At 38.9% G+C, this 16,529-nt stretch overlaps 2 protein-coding genes across 5 annotated transcripts in view; one reads left to right on the forward strand and one right to left on the reverse strand.

Moving 5' to 3' along the window:
- PIG-N (Phosphatidylinositol glycan anchor biosynthesis class N) overlaps positions 1–7,113 on the forward strand; it is a 64,007-nt gene extending 56,894 nt beyond the window's left edge. For all 3 annotated transcript variants that reach the window (XM_053787413.1, XM_070092253.1, XM_053787414.2), the window contains 2 exons: positions 2,245–2,436; positions 4,241–7,113. In XM_053787413.1, coding sequence (XP_053643388.1) covers positions 2,245–2,436; positions 4,241–4,507 — 459 coding nt within the window. In that variant the 3' untranslated portion in view covers positions 4,508–7,113. The remainder of the gene's footprint in view (positions 1–2,244; positions 2,437–4,240) is intronic.
- Positions 7,114–8,030: 917 nt separating this feature from the next.
- The window catches only part of LOC128696265 (splicing factor U2AF 50 kDa subunit), a 61,138-nt gene continuing 52,639 nt past the window's right edge, over positions 8,031–16,529 (reverse strand). For both annotated transcript variants that reach the window (XM_053787417.2, XM_053787416.2), the window contains exon 9: positions 8,031–8,704. In XM_053787417.2, coding sequence (XP_053643392.1) covers positions 8,429–8,704 — 276 coding nt within the window. In that variant the 3' untranslated portion in view covers positions 8,031–8,428. The remainder of the gene's footprint in view (positions 8,705–16,529) is intronic.

Below are 16,529 nucleotides of genomic sequence, written 5' to 3' on the forward strand. Positions count from 1 at the left end.
ACAGCCCGGCTGGTCAGGTACTGACTTTAGGTGCCTGTCCAGCACCTTCTTGAAGACAGCCAGGGGTCCATTGGTAATCCCCCTTATGTATGCTGGGAGGCAGTTGAACAGTCTTGGGCCTCTGGCACTTATTGTGTTCTCTCTTATTGTGCTGGTGGCATCCCTGCTTTTCATTGGGGGGATGTTGCATCAACTGCTCTGTCTTTTGCTTTCATAGGGAGTGATTTTCGTGTGCAAGTTTGGTAATCCCTCTAGGATTTTCCAAGTGTATATAATCACGTATCTCTCCCACCTGTGTTCTAGGGAGTACAGGTTGAGGAATTTTAAGTATTCCCAGTAATTGAGGTGTTTTATCACAGTTGTGTGCTGTGAAGGTTCTCTGTACATTTTCTAGGTCAGCAGTTTCACTTGCCTTGAAAGGTGCTGTATTACTATCTCCATATTACCACTTTTTTTATTTATATATTTAAAACAATCATTACAGTTAGTAATCTTAAGATAGCTTAATTATTTTAAACTTAGCACTCAAATTATCTAACTTCGTCTATAAAAACCATATAATGATAAAGAAGACATGTGCAGCTTATATGCACCTTTATTCTCCAGATATTTCACCAACCAGTGGCTTTATCATTTCAATACAGAGGTTAACGGAATGTGTAGAAACTGGAGACAGAAGTAATCATTCTCTCAGCTTAGGTGGTGTTCACCATTGGTAGGAAGGCCAGAAGTTGGCAAACAGGTTGAAGGTATTTACTGTACCAAGATTCCATAGTGTTGCTGCATTTCCAGGTATAATAGCTATGGTACACTAACAAAAAGTTGATAAATAAGACACGTGCAACACCTGAGTATTCTGAAGACATTTTGCCAACCAGTGGATTTATCAGTTTAATATAGTCTTCAGCTGCTGCACCTCATCTGATTCCTATATAAGCAACCATCTTCCTGCCTATGCTTCATATTCAACACTATGGTGGTAAACCATCTAGGCTGAAGGACCGATTACCTCGTCTTCTGTCTCCATTTTCTACATTTTTAATTAACTTCTGTACTGATAAGGCCACTGGTTGGCAAAATGTCTAAAAAAAACTAGATACCCAGATGTTACATGTCTTATTGTCAGCAGTGTATACTGTTACTGCTGCTACAACTATGTCAAGCACAGGAGGGCCCCACTTTACAGTGCTTCGCTTTCTAGCATTTCACTAGTACAGCAGTTTTCAATTATACCCATTCTTCATTTATTCAAGACTTCCTACAATAAATACATTCACTCTAAGCTAAGGATGAAAGTATTTTAAAATGTGTGTAATGTATATGCATTTTTTATGCTTAGCTCTATTGCTTATTTAATATATGATAGTGTAAACATGTTATCAGGCCTTTTTTTTTTTTTTTTTTTTTTTTTTTTTTTATTATCACACTGGCCGATTCCCACCAAGGCCGGGTGGCCCGAAAAAGAAAAACTTTCACCATCATTCACTCCATCACTGTCTTGCCAGAAGGGTGCTTTACACTACAGTTTTTAAACTGCAACATTAACACCCCTCCTTCAGAGTGCAGGCACTGTACTTCCCATCTCCAGGACTCAAGTCCAGCCTGCTGGTTTCCCTGAACCCCTTTTGTATGATTTTATATGCATTTGAAAGTGAAAAAAAAAAAAGGCTGTTTCACTCTACAGAGATTTTCACTTTACAGCAGTAGCCTGGAACCTGACCTGACTTATATGATTGGGGCCTGCCTGTACTATAGTTTTAAGTTCATCTGCCAAAAGTACTCTGCATTACCAAGAACTTTCCAAAATAAGTCAATTTTCTGACAGTGTAGTAGTAAACTGAAGTCTGGTCTCATCAGAGTATAAGGTTTAATATACCTTTGATGAGTTTCGAGTCTACTTTCAAGAGCTTGGCCACAGGCCAGGTTCTTGTGACAATTTTAGCACCATTACTGTTTCTCATCCTCATAACTGACATGCATAAAAATACTAACCATCACTCTGTCATCTTTTACACATACCAGAACAAGTTAACTTGTATAATTTTAGTTTTTATTTTAGAAATACGGTAGTTGTAGCCAAAATGCTGTGTAGACTGTGGAGTTTGCAGTAGTACTGTATGTGTGTCATACTGCTTAAAGTTGTTAGTGTTAAATTTGTAAAGCTAGTCATGATCATATTGTCATTTATATTTAACTATTTTTAGTCATTTTATACAATTGCTATATCCTTAACTCTGGTACCAGCTGTTCTTTACTGTGCTAGCCTTCTTTGGCACTGGCAACATAGCTAGTGTCAATAGCTTTGATCCCAGCTTTGTCTACTGCTTTATCACAGTTTTCTCTCCATTTATCATGGGCAGCTTGCTGCTTTTCAAGATCATTATCCCATTCCTTCTGGTCACCTGCTTTTTCCATGCTATCTGCACACTTATCGAGGTAAGCAAGAGGAGTTTACTTACATGTTGTTTTGATTAATTTTAAATGTTGCAGTCATGTGCACCAAGCCATCAGTAGGTGAAGCCCTAACTAGTCACTTCGTGGATTGTTTGAATGCAAAATATGGTAGAACTTCAGAGATAAGCTGACGCTAGTCAACTTTCAGAGATAAAATACAGTGGACCCCCGCCTTATGATGGGATCGCATTACGTTAAATCCGCCATACAATACATTTTAACGCAAAAATTTTGCCTCGCCTCATGCGATTCGTCCAGGACGCATCCCACGCGTGGCCTCAGCTGCCCCATGCGTGCCAGTGTTTACAAGCCAGCCAGTGCGGTGGAATCCACGCATACATTCGGTACATTTCATATTATCGCAGTGTTTTTAGTGATTGTAGCTGCAAGATAAGTCACCATGGGCCCCAAGAAAGCTTCTAGCGCCAACCCTGCAGGAAAAAGAGTGAAAATTACTATGAAAATGAAGAGAGAGAATTGCTAAGTACGAAAGTGGAGTGCATGTCTCGGAGCTGGCCAGGTTGTATACCAAACCCCAATCAACCATCGCTACTATCGTGGCCAACAAAACAGCAGTCAAGGAAGCTGTTCTTGGAAAAGGTGCAAGTTTATTTTCGAAACAGAGATTACAAGTGATAGAAGATGGGTTGAACTGCAAACCTTTGCGGATGAAAATCACCCTGAAACGGCTATTGCAAGCCGTGCTGGTGACTATTACAATGACACTGTTATGGCCCATTTTAGGAAAGTCTTGAAGGAATGGGAGGTACAGACCTCTATGGACAGATTTATTGTGCGACAGAGGTCCAGTGACTCTCAAGCTGGTCCTAGTGGCATTAAAAGAAGGGAAGTAACTCCGGGAAAGGATTTGATACCTCAAGTCCTAATGGAAGGGGATTCCCCTTCTAAACAATAACTTCCACACACTCCCCTCCTCCCATCCCATCAATCATCCCCAGATCTTCAATAAAGGCAAGTGTCATGTATTTTATTCTTAGTAGAGTAGTAATTGTGCATGTCTTCTTCAGTTTGTGTTTATTAAAATTAATATTTCATGTGGTAAAATTTTTTTTTTTTTCATACTTTGGGGTGTCTTGCACGGATTAATTTGATTTCCATTATTTCTTATGGGGAAAATTAATTCGCCTTACGATAATTTCGGCTTATGACGAGCTCTGTTACGGATTAATATCGTAAGGCGGGGGTCCACTGTACTGGATAGACATTTTTTGCACTTTATTCACCAAGTGTAATTTTATTACATCTGCTCAATATTTGTTAAATATATTAAACACACCTGTGTGTTTCAGTAGTAGGTGATGTGACAGGCAAATATTGCTTATATCAAGTCAGTTCTTGTGAACAGATTTTTTAGATAAGATCCATAGTCAGTATTGTATGACTTTGTAACTACACTACTAGAAACATCCAAACATGACTGTAGATGAAATGATTAGACCACCCTAGAGCTAAGAAAAAGAATCGGAGGAATTTTTTTTCATTAGCGTTGCTCGATAAATACAGTATACTGTACTTTTCATTCATAGTGTATAATTATTATAATGGGGGGAGCACTAAACCTGTAGGATTATACAGTGCCTGTGGGGAAGGGATGATGGCTGGTATTCAGGCTCAATGTAGGGAACCAGAGATCTAATTCCCTAGATCAAGAGCCCCTCACCAGCATCGAGGAACCTCCCTTGAGAGGACATTCATAGTGTAATTAAAGCATTATATTATGAGGATAAGTGTTTATATGGGGTTGAAGCAATTGTTTGTTTTGCAGATACCAACTCGTGCACTCTTCTACATGTTCCTGGTGATGTCTGACTTCATGGCTCTTCACTTTTTCTTTCTCATTAGAACAGAAGGCTCATGGCTGGATATTGGCACATCGCTCAGCCATTATGTTATTTCCATGTCAACTACATTGTTTCTCATAGTCCTTCTCTTTATAGCTAGATTTGTCACAACTTTCAATATTGAAAAAAGCGCCAAAGAAGGCGATTGTGTCCTACCGAGAGTATCAATTGGCCGGCCACACCGAGATTAATACACGAAAAGATATCCATGATTGCTGGTCTTTGTTTGACTTGTGAATATGAAAGAATTGTTTTTTTTACTCAAACACTTTCATTCAGTATACATTTTTTAATGTTTTTTTTTAATTGTACAAGTGTTCTTATTCCTGTAAGGTTGTCTCAGATTAGACCTCAAATATTATGAGGTCTAGTCAGACTGCCACAGGGGCAATGGACCCCAGGTATACTTTTCATTTATTGAATTACTCTTACATAAATTTTTAAATAATTTCAACATTACTCTGTACTCTTGCTATTGTAAACCTTGACTACTGGATCTCCTGTAATTCTGCTAGTGATTATTAGAATAGTAGCAAGTGGTAAAACTTTGGTGTGTATGTAGGCATTTGTTGTACAGTCAGAGATGTATCCTTGTATTCCATAAGCCCATCTGCATTGGCCTCAACTTGTGCAAAAATAGTGCAAGGCAGGCATAATCTTATGCAGAGGCATATATATGCATTATTCATGTATGCATTTGCATAAAATGTATGCATGTGTCCATTTTTTACACTTTGCATATAGATATATTCTTATGCACGTGTTAATGTATACTTGTGTGTGTGAAATTTAGGCAATCACTCGGCCAGTGATTCTTGAAGTTAAAAAGGAATTTTTAAAGGGGCAGTTTTTTTAGAGGGTTTATTCTCCCATTTATATACCTAGAAACCTAGACTTAATCTTTCACTTGCACAAGATATGCCAATCTGAAAAGACACAGTACAAGTTTTTGTTAAACCTACAATAATTATCTCCTAAATGGCTTAAAGTACATGAAGATAGACATGGTGCAGGTTAGAACTCTTTTTTAAAGCCTAATTTTTTGAAGTGGTTCAGAATTTTTTTTTTATTGGTAACATTAGCAAATTAGTTTGGTGAAACAAACCAGAAAGGGCTATACACTGCTGAATGGATTATATATGCTCTTAATTCATACAATGGTAACTTTAAATTTTCTGTACAGTATCTCAAGTTGCTGGCAAAAGACATTTGATTCAGGGTAGGATACTTTCCCTGCACACTACAAGTTTGAAGACATGTTTACTGAGAGGGAACTTTCATCAGCAAGCAAGAGAAATTTGCACCTGCCTTTTGACACTGAAGGATTGTTATAGCCTACTTTTGTGTGCTAATGTATTGGTCAGTTTTTAAGTGCAAGCTTATGCTTATTTAGCACTTCCAAAATTCCTGTACTTTAAAAGTTAGATATATAAGTACACTGTTATTTGGGAGTCTAACCATATAGCACAGATGAGCGAGGCCTAGTTTATCGAGTGGTTCGAGGATTATTCCACCAAAGTGTACCTGGCTAGGAAAAAAAAAACTTTCATTCAAGGTTCTCGCTATAATTCCTGTAATCATCCTCTTGCAGGATGTGAAGGTTATGCTTACCACTAAATATAACATCCTTGATACTACCACTGGTTCAAGGAAATGATTAGACATTTAAGTGTTACTAAACATGTGGAATAATGCACAAACTTTTCACAGCAGTGGATGACAACTGATAATGGAGTGCCAGAGTTCTGACAAATTTAGCACTGTTTGGCACAGGGCTGCAGATGCAATAACCAACAAAAAATTGCCTGGGATCAAGTGTCCCATCCGGCAATCTGCTATGAAGCAGTCTGGACCAAGTAGTGACACCTTATAAAGTACTGCTGGGTAAAAAACCAGTAGACAATAGAATATCCGAAGACTCCAGCAACAACTCGGCATGAACAACAGCCATCCACCCTGACACTGTAGGGCCACAACAACCCTCTCCCCTGACATCTATAAAATACATTCATCAGAAACCATAATTTAGGGCACAGCAAGAATTTGTTTTCTTACACGTAATCATGTTCATTGTTTAATTTTATTGGGTTATCCTATTTAAATCTACATATTTTTGTGACCATAAATTGTGTATGCTCTCAGGACAGTACTATATCAACAAGCAATGACATTTACAGCGAGATTTCAAAAAACCTATTTTTGATGAAACTTCTTAATATTTGACTTTGGGAGGAGTAAAGAACAATCCTTTTTTTTTTTTTTCCAAAAAATGTGTCCCTCACACCATGAGTTGGTTTTATTAAAAGTGCCGATTTCAGAAACTTGACCTATGCAAATTATGAGTCTGCTATGTAACATTCACCTGCAAATCTTGGTAGCTTGAGCTTTGCCATGGTTTCAGCACACCAGTGACAATTTTAAGCCAATCTGATGAGGCCTTATTATTATATTTAGGAGGGGAATGATAAACCTATAGAGGTTACACCTGTGCCTGGGGAATGGGAGGCATGCAAATTTAAATAAAGCTGTATGGTATACTAAAAAATCTTTGGAGGAAGCACAAAGTATCCCTTTGGAGATACCTAATATGTACAAATTTAATGCTTATGAAATAAATTAAGCACTAAACCTAAAGGCATCTTACAACAATGTTTATGTAAGAATTCTGAAGCATTGAAATGTTAAATTTTATTTGTGTGCATTTTAAAAATGGCATTCTTCACCACAGATTACCTACTCTCGGATATTACTCTTAAATTATAAAATGAACCGATACTATTAAAATATAGCTAATCAACTTTTTTTTTTTTTCCCCCTTTTCTAGCTTTCTCAAACTTTTTAAATGTATGGCAAAATTACTTGTAAAGAGTGAACCTTTATCAAGAGATTTTACTCTGGGTAGAACTTTGTCAAATCATAAAAGGAGTAATGTCTAAATATTATTTAAGTGTATGACAAGTTATGAAGTGGATAGCTGTTACAACCTTATGACAACAGAGTACACTGATTTCAAGGGTGTCTTATAAAAGGGCCTTCCCAAGTTTAGCAAGTCATGTTGTGTATAAAAAATATCGTATGACGAAATGCTATTAACCCAGGTCTTCCAAGTGCTATTTTTGTGGGTGTGAGAATTCACAAATTGCACGACTGCAATCTCAACCGTTTCAGGGTCCAGACCCCCAATCAAACTTTTTCTTAATGTCCAAAAACTCCTCTCCCCCTCCCCCCCCCCCAAAAAAAAAAAAAATTCTTATGAAATATTACCTTTGGGAAAAAGACTAACACCAAAAATAGGAAATTATATGGAAAACTTAGAGAATTACACTGGTACAGTCAGTGGTCTTGGTGCAATTTACACACCAATGATTTAAACCATGGAGTCCCAGTCAACCAAATTCTTAGCTATTTTGCTAGTATACCTTTCATTCTATGGATCGAGCACAAGGAAACACCCATTCAACTATTTTAACTACCCAATGAAGTGATCAGAATGGGATTCTGGGAACCCAGTTAGCTGGGCTTTAATCCTGGAACTGTAAAGTACAGTGCCTGCACTCTGAAGGAGAGGTAGGGATATTTGCAGTTTTGAACTGTAGTATTGGCATGTTTCTGGTAAGACAGTGATGAATGAATTTCTTTTTCAAGTCACTCTGCATCGGTGGGACACGACCAGTTAAAAAAAAAAAAAAAAAAAAAGGTTAAATAAAAAGTACATTTGACAAGATTTTATGCTTCAATGGGGATGTTATGAAGTAATACATACAGTATAATAGTGCATGTTGCCAAAGGAAAGAAAACATTCGTAATGTTGGCCAAAAAAAAAAAAAAATATAAAACAAAAGTTTTCTTACACTAAAAATTCCAGCTCTATTTTCCATTAGTTTACAATTTGAATGACAACCAGTTAACTAAACAGTTCTTTATTAATTGGTTTAAATACTAAAATAGCAATGCTTTATTTTTCAATATTTGTAGTAACAGCAGTAAAAAAAGGTCAATGTACTAAATTGAATGATTAAATTCTCTAGCCATTTACAATTTAATTGTGAAATCACAGCAACTATTAGGCATTGACAGTTACATATACAGTAACTGGGAACGGGGCACATATTTTAGAAATCACGGCGATGATACCTATCTGGGTCAAAGTAAGAAGTCACAACTACCCGGTTTGCAAACTTGCGCCCAGTAAGGTTCTGCTGTGCTTTCTGACAATCCAGTACAGAATTAAATTCTACAAAAACCTTGCCAACCCCCGGAACCTCAACTCCTTCAACAGGTCGTGGAATTTCAACTGATCGCACTATCCCATATCTGCTGCATTCTTCACGTATATCCTCAAGAATATCTTCGTATTCTTCATCATCTTTCAACTCATCTGGCATTACCTGAAGAAAGAAATAGGTGTAAAATGATTTGATTTAAAAAGTACTCATTAACCAAACATGATTCTAAAACATGGAATATGTTATTCATGCCATACATAATTAATCTGAATCTTTACGAGGTGCTTCCTAATGCTCTTTTTTTTTTTTTTAATGTTATGTTAAAAGATCATAGACTATTACACAAACTGGTGCTCTGGTATAACTACCTTTCTAACCTTCAGATGCCGTCTTGATGAAATGACCTACGTATACATTCCAAACAAACCCTTCCTTTGATACCCGACTTTAACACAATGTCAATGTTCTAATTTGTAGAACACTCATGACCTGATCTTTGCCTTCTCACTTTCTCTTGACCAATCTTCTGGATTCTATGCACTTCTGTTTTCTTATTTTTTTTTTTTCATAAGATGGGCCATTAGGCCTACTGCTGTGCTCCACTTGACTACCACATCCCTAAAGGATTGTGGTAGAGCATGTGGTGTCCTGCTTCTCCATGACCTTAAAATGTAATCTGCTATTATCATTATTTCTATTACTGCTGTCTCCCCCCCCCCCTCTTCCCAACCTGTCTTCTAGTCTTGCGTGTATTTTTTTTTTCCTCTCACTCAATTTTAACTTGATTGTGCTCCAGGACAAACCAAACATACAAAAGTTCTTGAAATATGAGCGAATACTAAAAACCTGGTATAAAAGCCACCATCAGCAACAACAAATAACCCCATCAGCCAATAATAGGAGTTTAGTAAATTTAATTTCAACAATCTAAGAATCAACCACAATGAAATTAGCAATGAACAAACATTCCATAGGAGACCATTGTGTAGAATATATGGAAAAGCTGAATGCATTTCAGAAGCACTCAAGGTTTATTTAAAATATATTTCTCTAAGAAAGCCTTAAAAAAAAAATATCACAAGATACACTTTACAACAAGAAATTGCAATCCTATCAGATAATTTCTTCACTAACTGCCCAACCTACAAATTCCACACAGACCATCAATTAGAACAATTAGATTGAATGATTGTTATAGCATGACAAGTATAGTCCTTGTGGCTTAGCGCTTCTTTTTGATTATAATAATAATAGCATGACAAAAAAATATAGATGGAGTAGTAAGAGAAGTGAATGTTCGGGTGTTGGCAAGAGGTGTGGGGCTAAAAGATAAAGAATCTAACACAAAGTGGGAGTTGTCACAGTTGCTTTGCTGATGACACTGCCTTTGGGAGATTCTGAAGAGAAGTTGCAGAGGTTGGTTGATGAGTTTGGTAGGGTATGTAAAAGGAAGTAAGTTAAAAGTGAATACAGGAAAGAGTATGGCAATGAGGATAACAAAAAAAAATTAGGTAATGGAAGATTGGATATTAGATTGGAGGGAGAGTATGGAGGAGGTGAATGTGTTCAGATATTTGGGAGTGGAGATGTCAGCAGGTGGGTCTGAAGGATGAGGTGAATCACAGAATTGATGACGGGAAAAAGGCGAGTAGTACACTGAAGAGTCTGTGGAGACAAAGAACTTTATCCATGAAAGCAAAGAGAGGAATGTATGAGAATATAGTTATACCAATGCTCTTGTATGGGTGAAGCATGGGTTGTGAATGTTGCAACAAGGAGACTGGAGGCAGTGGAGATGTCATGTCTGAGGGCAATGTGTGGTGAATATATAATGCAGGGAATCCATAGTTTGGAGATTAGGAGGTGTGAGATTACCAAAACTATTATCCAGAGAGCTGAGGAGGTGTTATTGAGATGGTTTGGACATGTAGAGAGGGTGGAACTAAATAGAATGACAGTATACAAATCTGTAGTGGAGGGAAGGAGGAGTAGGGGTCGGCCTAGGAAAGGTTGGAGGGCGGGGGTAAAGGAGGTTTTGTGTGCAATGGGCTTGGACTTCCAGGAAGCCTGTGAGCGTATTAGACAGGAGTGAATGGAGACATGGTTTTTAGGACTTGACGTGCTGGAGTGTAAGCAGGGTAACATTTATGAAGGGATTCAGGGAAACCGGCAGGCCAGACTATAGTCCTGGAGATGGGAAGTACAGAGTCTGCACTCTGAAGGTGGGGTGTTAATGTTGCAGATTTATAACTGTAGTGTAGGCATGCCTCTGGCAAGACAGTGATGGAGTGAATCAAGACAAGTTTCTTTTTCAGGCCACCCTGCCTTGGTGGGAAACGGCCAATGTGTTAAAAAAAAAAATTATTATTATTATTATTATTATTAACACATTGGCCGTCTCCCGAGGCAGGGTGACCCAAAAAAGAAAGAAAATCCCCAAAAAGAAAATGCTTTCATCATCATTCAACACTTTCACCACACTCACACATAATCACTTTTTGCAGAGGTGCTCAGAATACAACAGTTTAGAAGCATATACGTATAAAGATACACAACATATCCCTCCAAACTGCCAATATCCCAAACCCCTCCTTTAAAGTGCAGGCATTGTACTTCCCATTTCCAGGACTCAAGTCTGACTATATGAAAATAACCGGTTTCCCTGAATTTTTTATTTTTTATTATCACACTGGCCGATTCCCACCAAGGCAGGGTGGCCCGAAAAAGAAAAACTTTCACCATCATTCACTCCATCACTGTCTTGCCAGAATCCCTTCACTAAATATTACCCTGCTCACACTCCAACAGATCATCAGGTCCCAAGTACCATTCGTCTCCATTCACTCCTATCTAACACGCTCATGCATGCTTGCTGGAAGTCCAAGCCCCTTGCCCACAAAACCTCCTTTACCCTCTCTCTCCAACCCTTTCGAAGATGACCCCTACCTCGCCTTCCTTCCCCTATAGATTTATATGCTTTCCATGTCATTCTACTTTGATCCATTCTCTCTAAATGACCAAACCACCTCAACAACCCCTCTTCTGCCCTCTGACTAATACTTTTATTAACTCCACACCTTTTCCTAATTTCCACACTCTGAATTTTCTGCATAGTATTTACACCACACATTGCCCTTAGACAGGACATCTCCACTGCCTCCAACCGTCTCCTCGCTGCTGTATTTACCACCCAAGATTCACACCCATATAAGAGTGTTGGTACTACTATACTTTCATACATTCCTTTCTTTGCCTCCATAGATAACGTTTTTTGACTCCACATATACCTCAATGCACCACTCACCTTTTTTCCCTCATCAATTCTATGATTAACCTCATCCTTCATAAATCCATCCGCCGACATGTCAACTCCCAAGTATCTGAAAACATTTACTTCTTCCATACTCCTCCTCCCCAATTTGATATCCAATTTTTCTTTATCTAAATCATTTGATACCCTCATCACCTTACTCTTTTCTATGTTCACTTTCAACTTTCTACCTTTACACATTACATATTAAATATATCTGTCAGGTACAATTTTCTAACCCCATAATGGCTTTTCTAACCACAGGGGCCACATTCTATATTTAAATCTAGGGAAAGCATTAAACCCATAAGGGTTATATAGAGCCTAGGAGGCATTGCGTTATTCAGACTATCTAGCTCCTTAGTAATTAACCCTTTCAGGGTCCGTCCCGTAGATCTACGGCTGGTCGGTGAGTGTCCAAACCGTAGATCTACGCCAAAATTCTAGCGCCGTCAAATTTAGCGCGAAAGAGCTCATAGGCCTACATATGAGAGAATGGGTCTGCGCGGTGGGTGTGCGCCGTAAACAAAAAATCTAGGCGCCTGCATAGCATTGTGGGAACGCCGGCTCAGTTACCCTTGTTCACCATGTCTCGTCGCAAGTCAGCTCTCACTCCCCGGAAAATTGGGACTCTCCTCTTCCTGTCTGATAGTTCTGACACTGATGGAAGTGGAAATGAAGACGAATTCTACGGCTTTGATGAGTTAGTGACCGAAAATAATGACCAGGATATCGATAATAGTGCAGAAAACCCCGACGATCCTCGACCTTCTACCTCTGGTGTGGGCACTCGTGACTCACGGTCGGTTGTTCCTAAACGTAAGAGAAAACTAATATTTTCCCGTGGCCTGGCCTCTGACTTCAGTAATGACGATGATTCTGACGTGGATTGTGATTTTATTGCGCTCGACGATCATTCGAGTAGTGATAGTGAGGAAACATATTCACCAGTGAAGCGTCGGTATGTGCGCCGCCGCATGCGCTCGGGTAGTGTACCCTATGCTATGCCCAGGGGACGGAGTACATCCCGTGGCCCTACACCCGTTTTAGGTAGTGATAGTGAGGATGATGTGGCTACACTTGGCATGGATGGGCCACAGACATCAGTGGATGGTGTTAGTGGGGCTGGTGGTGGTAGTGGCACCGCCATGCGTGACTCGCTGTGCCACGCGGGAACCCACGCTGCTGACTCGTCAGTTCAAGGACAAAGCGGAGCGTCACCCACCAGCCCGCCACAACCACCCGTACAACCAGCCTATGATGTCCAGTATCCACCAGCAAACCGTATCTGGGATTGGCAGCAAAATCCCAATTTTGTTCCCAGCCCTCACCACTTTGATGACTCGCAAAGTGGAATTCTACCTACCTGTCCCCTTGGAACCACGGCCAATGAACTGGAATTCTTTGAATTATTCTTTGACCAGCCATTGATGGAAACTATTGTCAGGGAAAGTAATAAGTATTTTCAGTACACCATGGCAAATACGATCTTATCACCACAGTCAAGACTACACAGGTGGAAAGAGACGACTGTTGCAGAAATGTATTTGCTTTTTGCAACAATAATGCTTATGCCTCACGTCTATAAGCATAATATAAAAGCATACTGGTCCACAGATCGGCTAATTTGTACCCCATCCTTCAGTGAAATAATACCAGTGAACAGGTTTATCTTACTCTTACGTATGTTGCACTTCTCTGACAAAACCAGGCCTGACAGAAGTGACAGGTTATACAAGATTAGAAATGTTTTCATGTATCTCAAACAAAAGTTCAGGATGTACTTTTATCCATTCAAGAATCTTGTAATTGACGAGTCTTTGATTTTGTTCAAAGGTAGACTGTCATTCAAGCAGTATATACCGAGCAAGAGGAACCGCTTTGGTATAAAATTGTTTGTACTCTGTGATTGTGACAGTGGCCTGGTGTTGGATATTGTTGTATACACGGGTAGTAAAACATTGAAAGATACCAAGATGTTATTGGGTATATCAGGTGACGTAGTGAGAAACATGATGGCACCTTATCTTGGTAAGGGCCATACATTATATACCGATAACTGGTACACAAGCCCATTACTCAGTGATTTCATGCGAGTGAACAAGACAGATGTGTGTGGCACAGTGCGTTCTAATCGTAAACATATGCCCAGGCTCAACGCAGGTGTTCGTGGTGATGACGTGCAGGTGTTTACTGCCAATGACATCATGGCATTACGGTGGCATGACAAACGAGATGTCACATTGTTGACAACCATTCACCGTAATGAAATGCAAGACAGTGGCAAAGTTGATCGAGTGACTAATGAACGTATTCGAAAACCAGTGACAGTGATTGATTATACACAAAACATGCGCTTGGTTGACAAGTGTGACATGCAGATTGGTTTTGTTGACTGTGTTCGTAAGAGTTACAAGTGGTACATGAAACTTTTCTTCCATCTCATGGACATTTCAATGCTGAATGCATATAATATGTACCAAATAAAGACTGGTAACAGACCACCGTATGGTGAATTTTGTTTGTCTGTTGTCAGACAACTCATAATGAAGTACCAGGTAACAACACCTGCAATACAACATGGTCCTCGAATTCATCACAATATACCCAAGCGTTTGAGAAGAGAAGGTGATCATTTCATAATACAGCTTCCTTCAACTCAAAAGAAATTTGCTCAGAAGAGATGCATTGTCTGTGCACAAACAAAACGACGGCAACAAAGACGCAAAGACACTCGGTTTATGTGTGAGGAATGTAAGGTGCCTCTGTGCATGGTGCCTTGTTTCAAGGAGTTCCACAAGCTCCAGCAGTTCTAAAACCATGTCCAGTGATTGTAAATATGTAAATATATGATAGAACATTAGTATTATACAATATTTGTGCATGTTTATTGTAATAAACAACAGTGGTAAACAATAATATGATAATAACTTTAGTGCGGTTATTGTGTTCAATACAGTGAGTTTATATATATAAATTATATACAGTATTGGTCTCTCAGGCCCCAAATGTTAGTAGGAATAGAAAAAAATTGGAAAAGAAAAGAAAAAACAACTAAAACAACAAAATAATATAATACGCGTATGTGGAATTCGTCGATGTTGCCGCCACCACATCATTTTCTACAAACTTCTTGGCACTGTATCTCGGTAAGTACTGATCAGATTCTAATTTTTTTTGTTTTATTACCTTCACAAAAATATGCTCTTTAATTCTGTAAGAAAAAATAATTTTTTTTTTTTTCAAAATTTCTTGGACACTGGTGCGTGACTTCAGATTTTGGCCTTGGACCCTGAAAGGGTTAAGAGCTCCTCACCAGCATGAGCATGGAAATCACAGCCAGTCATCAATTGAAGGCAAAAACCAGGTAGACACTGCTGGAACCAGATTACAACTAATGATAAATACAGTGGAACCTTGGCTTACGAATGCCCCACCATGCGAATTTTTCAGGATAAGAAGTCACTCGATTGATTTTTTGCTTTGGTGGGAGACGGCCAACTTGTTAAAAAAAAAAAAATAAATAAGAAAAAAATTCAGGATGCGAACTTCCCCCTCAAGGGAGGTTCCTTGGTGAGGGGCTCTTGATCAAGGGAATTATATCTGTGCTCCACTTCCCTAAATTAATAATTATTATTATAATACATACGTATACTAATAATAATACACTGTAGCAGGCCTGTTGGCCCATACTAGGCAGGTTCTTCACAATCCATCCCACTAACAGAATATTTGCCCAACTCAATTTCCAATGCTACCCAAGCAATAAGCTTTGATAATTCTGTTTACTCATGTGCAAATCCCACTCACATCCAACCCCTCTCACTCGTGCATTTATCCAACACAAATTTGCAACTACCCAAGGTTTCAGCCTCAATAACAATACTAGGTAGATTGTTCCACTCATCAACATAAGAACATAAGAAAGGAGGAACACTGCAGTAGGCCTGTTGGCCCATACTTGGCAGGTCCTTCACAAATCCAGCCTAACAGAATAAACGCTATCCAAGCAATAAGCTTTAAAAATCCTATTTACTCACGTGCAAGTTGCACTCAAATTCAACCCCTCTCACTCGTGTATTTATCCAACCTAAATTTGAAACTATCCAAGGTTTTAGCTTTGACAGAACCTTGAGTAGCTTTAAAGAGAGATTGGACAAATATACGAGTTGGAGGGAATGGGTATGGTGTCGTGGGTACATAATAACATTAGAAAGGAGGAACGCTGCAGTAGGCCTGTTGGCCCATGCTAGGCAGGTCCTTCACAGATCCAACCCACTAACAATAAACGTACCCAAGCAATAAACGTTGACAATTCTATTTACTCATCTTGACTGTGTGCTAATGGTGTTACAGGAAGCTGACATTGAAGAAATGCTGAACAATGACAATGATGCACCTGTTGTGCATTCCTTGAGTGATGGTGAAATTAGATGAATTGTGAAATATAAATAAGCTGTAGAGTTGATATTAGCATCATATTGAAGTATTCTGTCGTGCCTCCTAAGAGCAGGAATTCCGCTGGAATGGATTAATGCCATTTCATTTAATTTAAATGAGGAAAATTGACTCGGCATACGAACAAATTGGGATACGAACGAGGTCACGGAATGGATTAAATTCGTAAGCCGAGGTTCGACTGTACAAAGTTATTACCCGTGCATTAAAACCGTGGTG

The sequence above is a fragment of the Cherax quadricarinatus genome, chromosome 39, assembly GCF_038502225.1.
Source record: "Cherax quadricarinatus isolate ZL_2023a chromosome 39, ASM3850222v1, whole genome shotgun sequence".
NCBI lineage: Eukaryota > Metazoa > Arthropoda > Malacostraca > Decapoda > Parastacidae > Cherax > Cherax quadricarinatus.